At 36.5% G+C, this 14,262-nt stretch overlaps 1 protein-coding gene across 3 annotated transcripts in view; it reads left to right on the plus strand.

Annotated features, from left to right (window-relative positions):
* Positions 1–14,262, plus strand: part of CACUL1 (CDK2 associated cullin domain 1) — a 73,036-nt gene that overhangs the window by 37,033 nt on the left and 21,741 nt on the right. For all 3 annotated transcript variants that reach the window (XM_073793907.1, XM_033842528.2, XM_019940084.3), the window contains exons 4-5: positions 8,129–8,224; positions 13,001–13,103. In XM_073793907.1, coding sequence (XP_073650008.1) covers positions 8,129–8,224; positions 13,001–13,103 — 199 coding nt within the window. The remainder of the gene's footprint in view (positions 1–8,128; positions 8,225–13,000; positions 13,104–14,262) is intronic.

Genomic DNA, 14,262 nt, shown 5'->3' on the forward strand with positions numbered 1-14,262 from the left:
AGTCATAGGTAGTCCCCATGCACCTGAACCCTCGGAAGTGGGGCTTTCTCAGTGTTCTCATCTCCCTCTTCCTCACCCCATTTGCAGATAGCCTTTTCCTTCTCAGTTCAAGGTCTAGAACTGGGGTTGGTAAACTTTTGCTGCCAAGGGCCAGATAGTAGTTATCCTCACGGGCCTTGTGGTCTCTATTGCAGCATCTTTAACTCTGCTGTTGCAGCATGAAAGCAGCTGTGGACAATTCATACATGAATGGACGTGACTGTGTTCCAGTCAGACTTTATTTATAAAAACAGGTGGTGGGCCAGATTTGGCCTGCAGGCTCTGGTTTGTTGACCCCTGGTCTAGAGCTCCGGAGGGTTTCTTGCTTTCTCCCTACCCCTTGCACCTCTTGTCCCCTATACCCTGTGGCAACCAAATTTCGCCTTGCATCCATGGGGGGCTTTAGGAGTGAGCAAGTTTCCTGCACTTCCCTCAGCAGCAAGATGCTTCTGTTTTGTAGTAGTGCAGAAACCTGGGCATGAGTGGATTTTCTGCCCCCTCCTCGGTGATTGGTGACCTTTGCTGTGACAGGAGGGCTAGAGAATTCCCTGTCCATCCCCCCACAGTAGACAGTTTTTGCCTCAGGTAAAAGAAGGGTCACCAGGGTTCAGGTGGATCTCTTACCCCTTCCCTTCAACAAATGGCTTTTGCTTTGTAGGTGAGTAGGGGCCGGCGCATAGGCAGTTTTCATTCATGTCTTCCATAGGCAGCTAATCAGCAGCTGTTTACCCGTGATGGGCCCGCAGTGTGCGTGGGTTTCCTTAGGGACTCCTGCCCCACCCTCAAACCTTGACAGGCCTAGCACATCTGTGCCATAGAAGGTGGCTCTTTGATCTCTTTCACTGCCCTCAATTATTCATCTCAAAGGCCCAGTGGAAACCCATGGAAAAGAGCTGGGGAGTAGGTATGGACTGCCCTTGTGTTGAGGCTCCCAGGGATTCTGTACTGCTAGTTCACACTTGGCCTTTAATGGTTGATTTCAGCTTCGGTTGTTCTTGTACCAGCTTTTGTGGCTGCCATCACCAGAGAGAAACAGTTCACGTGTCCTTTCTTTCCTTAGAAGAGCTTGTAACGCTTTGGAATTCAGTTCACCTGGTTGGACATGGCAGTTGTAAAATGTAGTGACCTCAGGTCTCTGATGAGCTCAGAAAATTGATGATGTAGGTTAGTTAACTAGCTTTTTCTTACCATCAGGGCAGGACTGATGTTCTCTGGTGGCTTTCTGCATTCTAAGTGGAGTTAGAACTTCACCATTGCACTTTAATAACTTCATAATCACTGAAGTTGATAATAATCAAGAAGCTGTTAAATTAAAAAGAACAATTCACCTATAGTCTTAACACTAATATTAAAATGTTAGTGTATCATATTTTCATTGATTTCAGTATAGTTTGCAGCTGCAGTGTCACTATTGTCATGCAATAAATGCCTTGTGTAGGGTGGGTAATTACTGCTCTGCTCTTTCTTGGATCCTCTAGACTTCCTTCCCATAGAGCACCTCTCTTTCCTTTGAAGTGGTCTAAGGTACAGGCTTCTAAATGCTTAACAGCTGCTGGGCCAGCTGTTTAAAGAATCCCCTGAAGTTCTCTTTAAAAATATACACTTCTGGAAAGTTTCTGAGTCTGGACTTGTGGCAAAGGAATCTGCATCATTAACAAGCCCTTCAGGTGACTTGGAGAGCAGCATTCTTTGAAATTCACTGGCCTAGGCAAATGTACCATAGTTCCCGAAACTGGTCTCTCTCAAGCAACTAGTGGTGTCATTTTTTGTTTAAATGTAAGATTGTATTGTTGCTGATGACACGCAACACATTTGCACCACTGAAGTGCTAATCTGGAGTAGAAGTACCATGCAAACCTGGATAATGCAGACAGCAGAGCTTGGTTTTAAGTACCTAATGAAGAGGGACTGATGAAGTAGACAATGGTGGGGCCAGGCAGTCATTACAATCACGTTGTTGAAATACATTTGGTCTGTGAGGTGCCAATGATATATACAGCTGAGTGATAATAGCAGATTACAAAAGAATTCCATATTTGTTATAAAACATACACACAGAAGAACAGAAGAAAATGTTGATGGTAGTTATCTACCATTCTTGGTAGTGGTTGTTTTCCTATAATTGCATTTTTAATTTTAAAAATTTCAGTGAACATGTGTTACTTCCACAAAGATATATGTTAGTGGCCTTGTTATGTTTATTAGATCCCTCCTTCCCATCTTTTCTTCCTCCTTATTTCATTATAACATATGAAAGTCATTTCTTTATTTAAAGGCAACTACAACGTTTTTGTGAACATAAAAGCAAATATTCTTAAATTTTTTTCATGTTTCATTTTGGTGGGATGGGGATAGGGCGTAGATAGAAGAGGAGGGATATAATTATGAAACTGTGGAACTTATTTCTATTTTACATCTGCAGTGTCCAGTTTGGTTACCATTTAGTCACATGTAACTTTAAAATTAAAATGACATAAAAGTTCACTTTCTTAGTTTGTTTTACTAAATACATTTCAGGTGCTCAGTAGTCACACATGACTAGCGGCTGCCATATTGGACAGTGCAGGTATAGGACATTTCCATCATCACAGGAAGTTCTGTTGGGCAGTACTGACCTAGACCATAGTATATTTGTCTGTTGGCTAGTAAAATTATTTAAACAAGTCATGCTGTTCTAAAAATTAATATATGTCTAATTAGAGTAACTGACCAAGCTTCCTTATCTAGCTTTCAAAGTTAAAAATAATTAAGGAATATACTTAGTAAGCAAATATATATATGTGTGTGTATGTATATATATTTTTTAAGGGATATTTAGCAGATTGGTTCTATAAAACTCTTAAGTACCAAAATTATTTTGTTTTTATATGATGATACATGATTATCATCTAATTCTACTTCTTTTAAACTTAATTTTTCTTTAAAATTACTCTCTACAAAATAGCATCTGTATGAAGTAATTCATTGCAACATCTTGTGGTAATAAAAGATTAGCAACAAGCTATCAAATGGGGGACTGGTTAAATAAATAGTACATTCAAACATTGTACTTAAAAGAATAGATTTCTTTCAAAAGTGGTTTGAGGACCTCTAAGGGTCCCTGAAGTCTTTTCAGGGGGTCTGTTTTTCTAATACTACTAAGCTCTTATTTTCCCTTTTCACTGTGTGGCTGTTGGGTCTGGGGGTAAAACTGCTTGGTGCCTTAGCATTTTCACCTCTACAGACTCACAGCAGAAAACAAAAGCATTGCACTTAAGAATGTCCTAGATGAAGCAATGAAAAATATGAATTTTATTGAATTGTGACTTTGCCTGTACTTAGAAAAATATTCTTTGTGAAGAAATGGGAAGCTGTATACTAAAGTAACAGTGATTGTTTTGAAAAATAGCGCTTCTGTGGTTATATGAGTTTTGAGCTAAGCTAGCTATTAAGCTAGTGTTTTCCCCTATAAAACACTCCTTTTATTTGAAAGAATGACTGACAAACTATGGTTATTTAGACTGGCGTTTAATAAACATTTTCTGAAAAATGAAAGAAGTGTGTCACTTCAAGGAAAACAACTGACGGTATTTGTTGCCAGTGAGAAAATTTGAGCTTTGAAGTGAAAATTAGAATTTTGGAAAACCTGTATCTACAATGATGATCTTGATAGCATCCCAGTACTTAAAAAGACTTTTCTGATGAGGTAGATGATGATAACTTTTTTTGATGTTGTATAGTGAAATGTGTCAACATTTAGATGTACATAACTCAGTGAGTCAGTATTTTTCAAATGACAGGTTTGTAATGCTATAAAATGTATCTGTAAAAGACCCATTCAAAGTAGAAGATAGAACAATGGGTTTTAATGTAATAGAGTATCAAGAATTCATTGATAGTTTCAGATTCATATCCCAACTAACCTTTACGAAACTACCACTTGTCAAGTTTCAGAGAAAAATATCTACAATTATTTGAAAAGGCTATTAAAATATGCCTTCCTTTTCTGACTACATATCTGTGTGAAGGTAGATTTTCTTCATTTACTTTAGCCAAAACATCACATCACAACTGATTCAGTACAGAAGCAGATATGAGAATCCAGCTGTCTTCTATTAAGCCACTCTCAAGAGACTTACAAAACTGTAAAAACAATACCACTCTTCTTACTAATTTTTTTGGGGGAAAATATAGTTATTTACATATAACTTAGTTTATAATATAAAATATTTAACTGTATTTTAACATTAAAATTGTTAAAATGTGATGAGCTTATTGTCATTTTAGAATATATTAATACATAGTCTTAAAACCCAGTTTTAGTTTCTAATATGGTAAATACTAATAGATACAACCTACATTATAAATAAAAGCTTTTTGGAATTTCCAGTTATTTTTAAGAGTATAAAGGGTTCCTGATATCAAAATGTTTGAGAAACACTAGAATAAAACAGTCTCCAAGCTACATTGTTAGGAAGAGTGCAGATCAGTATGATTGTAAGTTAGCACTTGTGTGAAAAAGGATATAAATGGGATTCTTATTTTTTTGTATATATGTAAAATTCTTCTGGAAGGTTATAAAGGAATTAAGTGTTGGTTTGTTCAATGCGGAAGGAATGAAAGGTAAATTCTTTACTCTAAACCCTTTTGAACTAATTTGAATTTTAAACCAGATGAATGAATTACTGATTTAAAAAAGAAGAAGAAGAAATTAAAACATTCCTACCAGCTATATTACAAATTTCAGGGAATCTAAGTCTGTTATGAGAAGTTGGAGCATGTTTGGAGTAATGGTTATTTTTCTGGCCAATTGCTTTTTCTTATTTTATTTGAGAAGAAAATGAAGCTTGCTTATTTTAGGGGTAAAAAATTTCATTTAATGTCCAATCCAAATACATTCATGGTAAAATTATGTAAATCAAATAGGTAGCAATTTCCACAATGGGACCCAAAGTATACTGAACTTAAGTTTTAAGGAGGAACAATTCGATTGGTTTTGTTACTAACAGGTATTTCTAGGTTTCTAGTAAAGAGCATGGATTTATTTTAGAAGACTATTATAATTTGTAGTCTGTCATTTAAGAGGTTTTGAATAAGTGCTGCATGTAATGTGGAAGTAAAAAAGCTAAGTAAACGTTCTGACATTTGATTCAGTACAAAAGGTACTTTTTAATACTCATAACCTTTGTGGCTTTGGGAAGTCTTGAAAAGAATAACTAAGGAATTCAATTTTATTTATTCTGTCTGCTATGAAGTGTGGCTTTTGATCAATGTTCATACTTTTAACTTTTAGATAGATAAAGTATCCTTTTATGAAAAAGGAAAATTATTTTAATGCAAAAACTCTTCAGATTTTCTTTTTTCATATCATACTTCTAAAATTTATTTCTTTGAATATTGAAATATCATTTCCAGAGTTCTTTGAAGCAGTTTAGAGAAAGATATTACATGTGATTCTGTTCATTATAGTGAAAAGTTTGCCCATAATGTGGAACTGTTTTCCCCAGTTTTTTTAGTTAACAAAGAATGCCTTTAATAATGTTAATAGGTTTTTCTGAAGTATTAAACAAATAGGTAGTTCATTCATAAAGGAGTTTACTCTTGCTACTTGCATGTGCATGTGTAATAGTTGACATTTTTCTAAGCACACATTATTTTCTTTGATTCTCAGCACATCTTGGAAATAGCACAATTAGTGTTTTTCTTATTTTTTATATGTATGGAAATTGAAATTCAGAGGGCTAAATGAATTGTCATATAACCTTGTTAAATGATAAAATAGCAATTCAGATTTAAGCAAGGCTAGATTAGATTTAAACAACTTTAGATTTAAGCAAGACTGTCCTAAGTACAAAAAAAAGCACTTATCTATACCTACTATGCTCGGGTTCTGTGGTCTGCACTAGAGATGTAAAGATAAGACACAGATCTTGCCCTCTAGGGGCTGAAAGTTTAGTGACAGAGACTACCCAGTGGAGAAGTGAGTAAGTGTGGTGGTGCCCTGTTGAAGGGCCGTATATCTCAGTTTTGAAGAAGTGAAACAGATCTTGAAGGATGAGTAGGAGAAGTTAGCCAGGGTGAGTATGGTTGAGGGTGGTGATAAAAGGCGTCAGGTAGAAGATACAGTGAAGGAGGCCTAAGCAGCATACGGACATTGTTTGGGAACTGTTAGTAGTTCCATGTGATGACTGTGCTGGGCTACACGGGAGAATGAGCAGGATGTGAAAGCAGAGAGGTAGATAGTGGCCTAAACTGGAAGTCTGAACTTTCTTCTAAAAGTTTCAGGGTGCTAAAAATTGATTATAAATAGTTGGAAGGACTGAGTTTGAGCAAGGTTAGAGTCTTAATTCTTGGGCTTATTAGCTGTAGGACTGTAATCAGTTGACCAAATATTTCTGAGCCCCAGTTGCCTCAGATGTTAAATGGAAATAATGTTCAATTTATTGCAGTAGGAGGGCTAAGAAAAATAAATGTTTTAAAAAAAAAAGCACCAAGTGTGCACCAAACCTGTATGTAAGAACTCAGTAATGAAAGATGAATTAAAAGTAAGGACAGCCTCACTGTACATATCTAAGCTTCTAAGTAGAACTGAAAAAAATGAATTAAATTTTATTTCAAAATATTATTGGACTATTTGGACATTTCTAAAACAGCTTAGCTGAAATGGTTTTATAATTTCAATGTTTAAATTTAATATTTAGGAGTCTTTCAACGTGGTGTTTCTTTATATACTTGTGTGAAAGCCAGACTTTGTGTATATGATGTGGTTGTCAGATGATGAGGCTGTCATGAGATAGCCCTTGTGTAGAATCAGTTTTGTTTGTGTGATGTTTTGTGCCATGCCCATTCCCCCAACTCCGTGGCCCAGGAATGAATTCATAGCTGGAAGACCTGGATCTGTCATTCTAATTTTAGGCAAATCCTTGCCCATTTGTGTGTTTCTTCAACATTAAAATGGTACTTAATTAATTTAGCTTTAGGGAATAAAATGAAATAGTACATGGATACGTTTTTGTAAAACACAGTATCTTAGTCTGCTTGGGCTGCCATAACAAAATACTACAGACTGAGTGGTTTAAACAACGGATATTTATTTCTCACCATTCTGGAGGCTGGGAAGTCCAAGATTAAGGTGTCAGCTGATTTGGTTCCTGATGAGAGCTCTCTTCCTGGCTTGTAGACAGCCATCCTCTTGCAGTGTGCTCACATGGCCTTTCCTCTGAGTGTGCTTTGGGGGAGGGGAGGGAGAGGAAGGGGAAAAGAATGAGCCCCTTGGTGTCTTTTCTCATAAGGACACTAATCCTGTAGGATAAGGGCTCTACTCTTATGACCTCATTTAGCCTTAATTACTTCCTTACTCTAAATAGAGCTGCACTGGTTAGGGTTTTAACATAGGGATTTGTGTGTGGGGACACACACACTCACATTCATTCCACAACGTGCAGTTAAATTGGAAGTGTTCTCTTTTGATGGCTTTATGACATGGTATTTGGTAACAATGAGTTAAATGCCAGTCATGTATTATATTTATTTTAACTGCTCTCCAGAGCTGCAGATGTATATGGACCATTTGAGTCCTGCTTTCTAGCCAATAGGTTTATAATTGGCTAGCTACAGGAGTGGTACAACCAAGTTAGTATCAACTTCGAATATTACTGTGCCTAAGGTAATTCTAACATGTCAACAGCCATTCTCATAGTATATTAAGCCTATATCACTTCCTTGAATTTCCCCCCCATTGCAAGCCCAAATATAGTTTGATTCCCATAGTAAATGTCTATAGTTTAGTGGTGATTTAAAAAATCATATCATTTATCTTAAGTGTAAATTCACCCTTTTACTTGTTAACAGAGCAAAGCCTTTTAACTGACATGGGAAGCTTACACACATTTTAAAGGCAGCTAAATCAAACCTCAGTTTTGCATAGCAGATATTGGAATAGAGATAGAAATCTTAACTAAACTTCAGGATACAAGCCTCCTCTTTTTCTTTATTGTGAATTTCAGTGTGAACTTTGATTGAGTTCTAAGTCTGTTTGCATTTTAGATTGTGCCGGAAGATCTTTACACCTGGTTTCCTGGAATGATCACATTTATGTTCTTTTTCACAGGCCAGCCCTCCAGATCTCTATATTGAAAGATTTAATATAGCTCTTGGACAGTATATGGGAGCATTGCAGAGCATTGTGCCTCTTTTCATATATATGGTAAGTTAGAGCTGTTTCCCCTTTGCAGATACCTCTGTTTATTGGTCTAAGTGCAGATAGATGCAGAAAGTTAAGCATATTCTATTTTTCTTTTACTATGTATTATGTTAGAAATGGAAATTAATCTATTTCAGCAATGTTCATAGTGTTGGCCTAGAAGACTTATTTAGCCTTTCACTGTTTAAAAATTTCATAAATACCGTTGCTGAAACAGACAGTTAGGCATTAATAATCAGCAGTCACCCAATTAACATTTTGTTTCTGCCATATGGAAGATACTGTGCTTGGAAAATAAAGATATATCAGAAAGATTTCTTACCTTCAGAAAATAGAGAGTTAAGACATGTATCTACAAACATGATGTATAATAAATGCCAAGGAAGTAACTCCATAAAAAGTAGAACAGTAAAGTTTGCTTTCATTCTGTTAATCTCTTTCACTTGGAAAATTATGCCATGAGTACGTCTTGTAGTCTGTTGACTTTGTTGAAGTGTCCCCGCCCTGTCCCGCACCCCCCCACCCCCGCCTTTTAAATATATAAGCTATAGGATCTTAATGTTAGTGTTCCTGTTGAACAGGAAGAGCCCTTAGAAACCATTGTCCCACTTTCTTTGTTGATTAGATTAGGGAATGGTTGTTTAGGTTGATCCTACAACCTAAACCTAGAGAATGGGTTGTAGCCTAGAGATAAACTATGTGTGTAATACCAATCTTCAAAATGATTTATTCTCCATAAGATATGCTTTACTGAAAAAAACAGAACATTGGGAGGAATTTGTGTCATCAGTGGGAGACTACTATTTAAATAATTTATGGAGGATATTTACCGTAGAAAAATACGCAGTTAAAAATAATGACATGTCAAAAACCCTGCAGAAAGTAGGCATAGAGGGAACTTTCCTTAACATAATAAAGGCCATATATGACAAACCCACAGCCAACATCGTCCTCAATGGTGAAAAACTGAAAGCATTTCCACTAAGATCAGGAACAAGACAAGGTTGCCCACTCTCACCACTCTTATTCAACATAGTTTTGGAAGTTTTAGCCACAGCAATCAGAGAAGAAAAGGAAATAAAAGGAATCCAAATCGGAAAAGAAGAAGTAAAGCTGTCACTGTTTGCAGATGACATGATACTATACATAGAGAATCCTAAAGATGCTACCAGAAAACTACTAGAGCTAATCAATGAATCTGGTAAAATAGCAGGATACAAAATTAATGCACAAAAATCTCTGGCATTCCTATACACTAATGATGAAAAATCTGAAAGTGAAATCAAGAAAACACTCCCATTTACCATTGCAACAAAAACAATAAAATGTCTAGGAATAAACCTACCTAAGGATACAAAAGACCTGTATGCAGAAAATTATAAGACACTGATGAAAGAAATTAAAGATGATACAAATAGATGGAGAGATATACCATGTTCTTGGATTGGAAGAATCAACATTGTGAAAATGACTGTACTACCCAAAGCAATCTACAGATTCAATGCAATCCCTATCAAACTACCACTGGCGTTTTTCACAGAACTAGAACAAAAAAATTCACAATTTGTATGGAAACACAAAAGACCCCGAATAGCCAAAGCAATCTTGAGAATGAAAACCGGAGCTGGAGGAATCAGGCTCCCGGACTTCAGACTATACTACAAAGCTACAGTAATCAAGACAGTATGGTACTGGCACAGAAAGAGAAGGATCAGTGGAACAGGATAGAAAGCCCAGAGATAAACCCACGCACATATGATCACCTTATCTTTGATAAAGGAGGCAGGAATGTACAGTGGAGAAAGGACAGCCTCTTCAATAAGTGCTGCTGGGAAAACTGGACAGGTACATGTAAAAGTATGAGATTAGATCACTCCCTAACACCATACACAAAAATAGGCTCAAAATGGATTAAAGAACTAAATGTGAGGCCAGAAACTATCAAACTCTTGGAGGAAAACATAGGCAGAACACTCTGTGACATAAATCACAGCAAGATCCTTTTTGACCCACCTCCTAGAGAAATGGAAATAAAAACAAAAATAAACAAATGGGACCTAATGAAACTTCAAAGCTTTTGCACAGCAAAGGAAACCACAAACAAGACCGAAAGACAACCCTCAGAATGGGAGAAAATATTTGCAAATGAAGCAACTGACAAAGGATTAATCTCCAAAATTTATAAGCAGCTCATGCAGCTCAATAACAAAAAAACAAACAACCCAATCCAAAAATGGGCAGAAGACCTAAATAGACATTTCTCCAAAGAAGATATACAGACTGCCAACAAACACATGAAAGAATGCTCAACATCATTAATCATTAGAGAAATGCAAATCAAAACTACAATGAGATATCATCTCACACCAGTCAGAATGGCCATCCTCAAAAAATCTAGAAACAATAAATGCTGGAGAGGGTGTGGAGAAAAGGGAACACTCTTGCACTGCTGGTGGGAATGTGAATTGGTACAGCCACTATGGAGGTTCCTTAAAAAACTACAAATAGAACTACCATATGACCCAGCAATCCCACTACTGGGCATATACCCTGGGAAAACCATAATTCAAAAAGAGTCATGTACCAAAATGTTCATTGCAGCTCTATTTACAATAGCCCGGAGATGGAAACAACCTAAGTGTCCATCATCGGATGAATGGATAAAGAAGATGTGGCACATATATACAATGGAGTATTATTCAGCCATAAAAAGAAACGAAATTGAGCTATTTGTAATGAGATGGATAGACCTAGAGTCTGTCATACAGAGTGAAGTAAGTAAGAAAGAGAAAGACAAATACCGTATGCTAACACACATATATATAGAATTTAAGAGAGAAAAAAAAATGTCATGAAGAACCTAGGGGTAAGACAGGAATAAAGACACAGACCTACTGGAGAATGGACTTGAGGATATGGGGAGGGGCAAGGGTGAGCTGTGACAAAGTGGGAGAGTGGCATGGACATATATACACTACCAAATGTAAAATAGATAGCTAGTGGGAAGCAGCCGCATAGCACAGGGAGATCAGCTCTGTGCTTTGTGACCACCTAGAGGGGTGGGATAGGGAGGGTGGGAGGGAGGGAGACGCAAGAGGGAAGAGATATGGGAACATATGTATATGTATAACTGATTCACTTTGTTATAAAGCAGAAACTAACACACCATTAAATAAATAAATAAATAAATCCACTCATGCTGCAAAAAAATAATAATGACATGTCTGTATGTTATTTTAGAGAGAATCTTTTCAACATACAATGTTAGGTGAAAAAGCAAGATGTAAAACAGTGTGTGTTATAGTTCATTAGCAAGTGTTTTCTTCTTCATTTTAGAGGAGAAAAAAGCATATCCAAAAAAATGTAAGAATATTTTAGAAAGAATATACAAAAGTTTTTGCAGTGCAGGATGGGGCCTTTGGGAATGCGACAGAAGTTCTGCTTGGGAGACTCCTTTTTATTGCATACCCTTTTGCGTGGTTTTATTTTGTAATTATGTGCATGTTTTATATATATATATATTTGGCTGCATTGGGTCTTCATTGCTGCACGTGGGCTTTCTCTAGTTGCGGCGAGAGGGGGCTACTCTTCATTGTGGTGCGTGGGCTTCTCATTGCAGTGGCTTCTCTTGTTGTGGAGCACGTGCTGTAGGCACGTGGGCTTCAGTATTTGCAGCACGTGGGCTCAGTAGTTGCAGCACATGGGCTCTAGGGCACGGGCTCAGTAGTTGTGATTCATGGGCTTAGTTGCTCTACGGCATGTGGGATCTTCCCAGACCACAAAATGAACCTGTGTCCCCTGCATTGGCAGGCATATTCTTAACCACTGCACCACCAGGGAAGTCCCTTATGATTTTTTTAGAGAGAAAAAAACATGTTAAGAATTGAGAGAATCAGTGAGCCAACTTATTGACATTCATTCCTCTTTGTATTTTCCACTCCTGTGCATTGAGTTAATATTTAAACATGAACAAATTCAATCTTTTTTACTTGCCAGTCATTCTAATTAGGATACTTTTGGCTGCAAGAAACAGAAAACCTGATTCAAAGTGATTTGTAAATGAGAAAGGTATTATCTCTTGTAATAAAACTCCAGAAATACGGCAGTTTCTGGGTTGGTTGAATCTGTGGTTCAACAGTGTTACCAAAGTCTCAGCTTGTTTTTTGTCTCTTTGCTTTACACATCTGTTTCATCTTGTTCTCCTCATGGTTGTAAGATGATTTTTACTCAAGCCTAGGTTTCCCTTAGTCTGATTGGGTTACCTTGGATCACTTGTCTACCTTTGAACCAAAGACCATCCATCCCTAAGGAATGCCATAAGCTGAATGACTTAGACTAATCATTAAAGTGAAATGTAGGGGAGTCAACCAGTGCATGCCCACTGCATGCTTTCAGCCTAGATCATTGATAAATAGGGTACCTTTCACTAGTGTTTCCTGCTGTTGCGTTTAGCTGATGATGTAGTCATTTAAAAGGGCATATTAAGTGCCTGTCATACAATATGGTCCATTGAATCCCTGTCTAGTTAATGTTGAGTATCTTCCCATGTTCTTTTGTATGATTTATAGCATTTTATCTTTATGTGCTTTTAACCCCATGCTAGGAAGACTATAACTAATAGTGGCAGGGCTTTTGTTTTCTGATGTTGGGTTTTTATGTTTTAATTGATGCCTTTATGAATTGTTTCCTAAAATAATTTATTTTTTAGTGCTTCAGTTCATTAGACTAATCATTTCTCTCTAATTGATGCACTGAAAAATAACTTATTTTCTTTTTCAGAATAAGTTTTACATCGAAACCAAGCTTAACAGAGACTTAAAAGATGACCTTATAAAGCTGTTTACGGAACATGTTGCAGAAAAGCACATTTACAGCCTAATGCGTAAGTAATTAATCTTACGGGGATGACATAACAGTAGCAGTGTTTTGGGGTTTTTTTTTTTGAATCAAAGAGCATTGGCATCTAAACCCCAATGTTGATGTCTTCTGAATCTTGTAGTGATCATAAAGCCCAATTCTATACAGAGAGACACTGAGGAATTGAAAATGTGACATGAAGATCACCCAGTGAGCTGGGAGCAGCCAGGTCATTGGACAGTGCCTTCATATCTGGCATGATACTTGCTGCCTTTTTTTTTCTCTGACATTGGGGGAAATATTAAGGAGTTCACCCGTAAATTTGTTACTGGTAATTCTAGAAGGAGTGTAATGTTAATATCTTTGAAATGGTAGCACAGTATCCTCTCAGTTTACTTATTTGTACTAAAAAAAAAGGTAGATGACAATTAAGCTTGTGAGAAAGTAAATCCTAAGTTAAATAAAGCATATGAGAATTAAACATATGTAAAGCACCTAGCACCTGTTACATGCTCAATAAGTATTTTCTTCCCTCTCAAGCTACTTCTCCCTCAAATTCCCATTTTCTTTTCCTTAAAAGGGGAGTTCAACTGGAAAATTTTACTTTTAAAGACTTTTCCTACAATGAATTTTAAGTGGAGAGGATTTTAGTGAAATGTTATACCTTCTTAACCTTACCTTTTGTTACTGAATGTGATTATTTTTCAGTTAATTCATCCCAAATTAATTTATGTACATTTTACGTATAACTTAACCTGTGAATTTATCATTTCCTTATAGCTATCAAATTTGACATAGGTGGTTATAGTTATGTAGAAGTTGTTTGCAAATGTATATATTTGACCACATAATGAATGTGTGATTGAACATAAAGAGTTAGTGGAAACAACACTTACTGAAAACCAAACGATCGGTCAAAAAGGAGGAGGAAGATGGATTAATAGAGATAGATAGGGTTTGGGGTACATGTTGAAATTAGAGAGAACCTTGAGTAGAATAGCCTCTAAAAACCTAAAATTTAGAATTTCAATTTTTAAACATGACATTTTAAAATATGATTTTTCTGCAATGCCTAGCATTGCAAATGTAATTCACGTTGCATGTTTGAAACTACAGAAATCATTGTTGGCCAAGTGAGATGGTGTTTCCATTTTTTAAAAGGTGGGGATAGAAGAAAACAACTT

Source organism: Tursiops truncatus, chromosome 16 (assembly GCF_011762595.2).
Source record: "Tursiops truncatus isolate mTurTru1 chromosome 16, mTurTru1.mat.Y, whole genome shotgun sequence".
In the NCBI taxonomy this organism is placed as follows: domain Eukaryota; kingdom Metazoa; phylum Chordata; class Mammalia; order Artiodactyla; family Delphinidae; genus Tursiops; species Tursiops truncatus.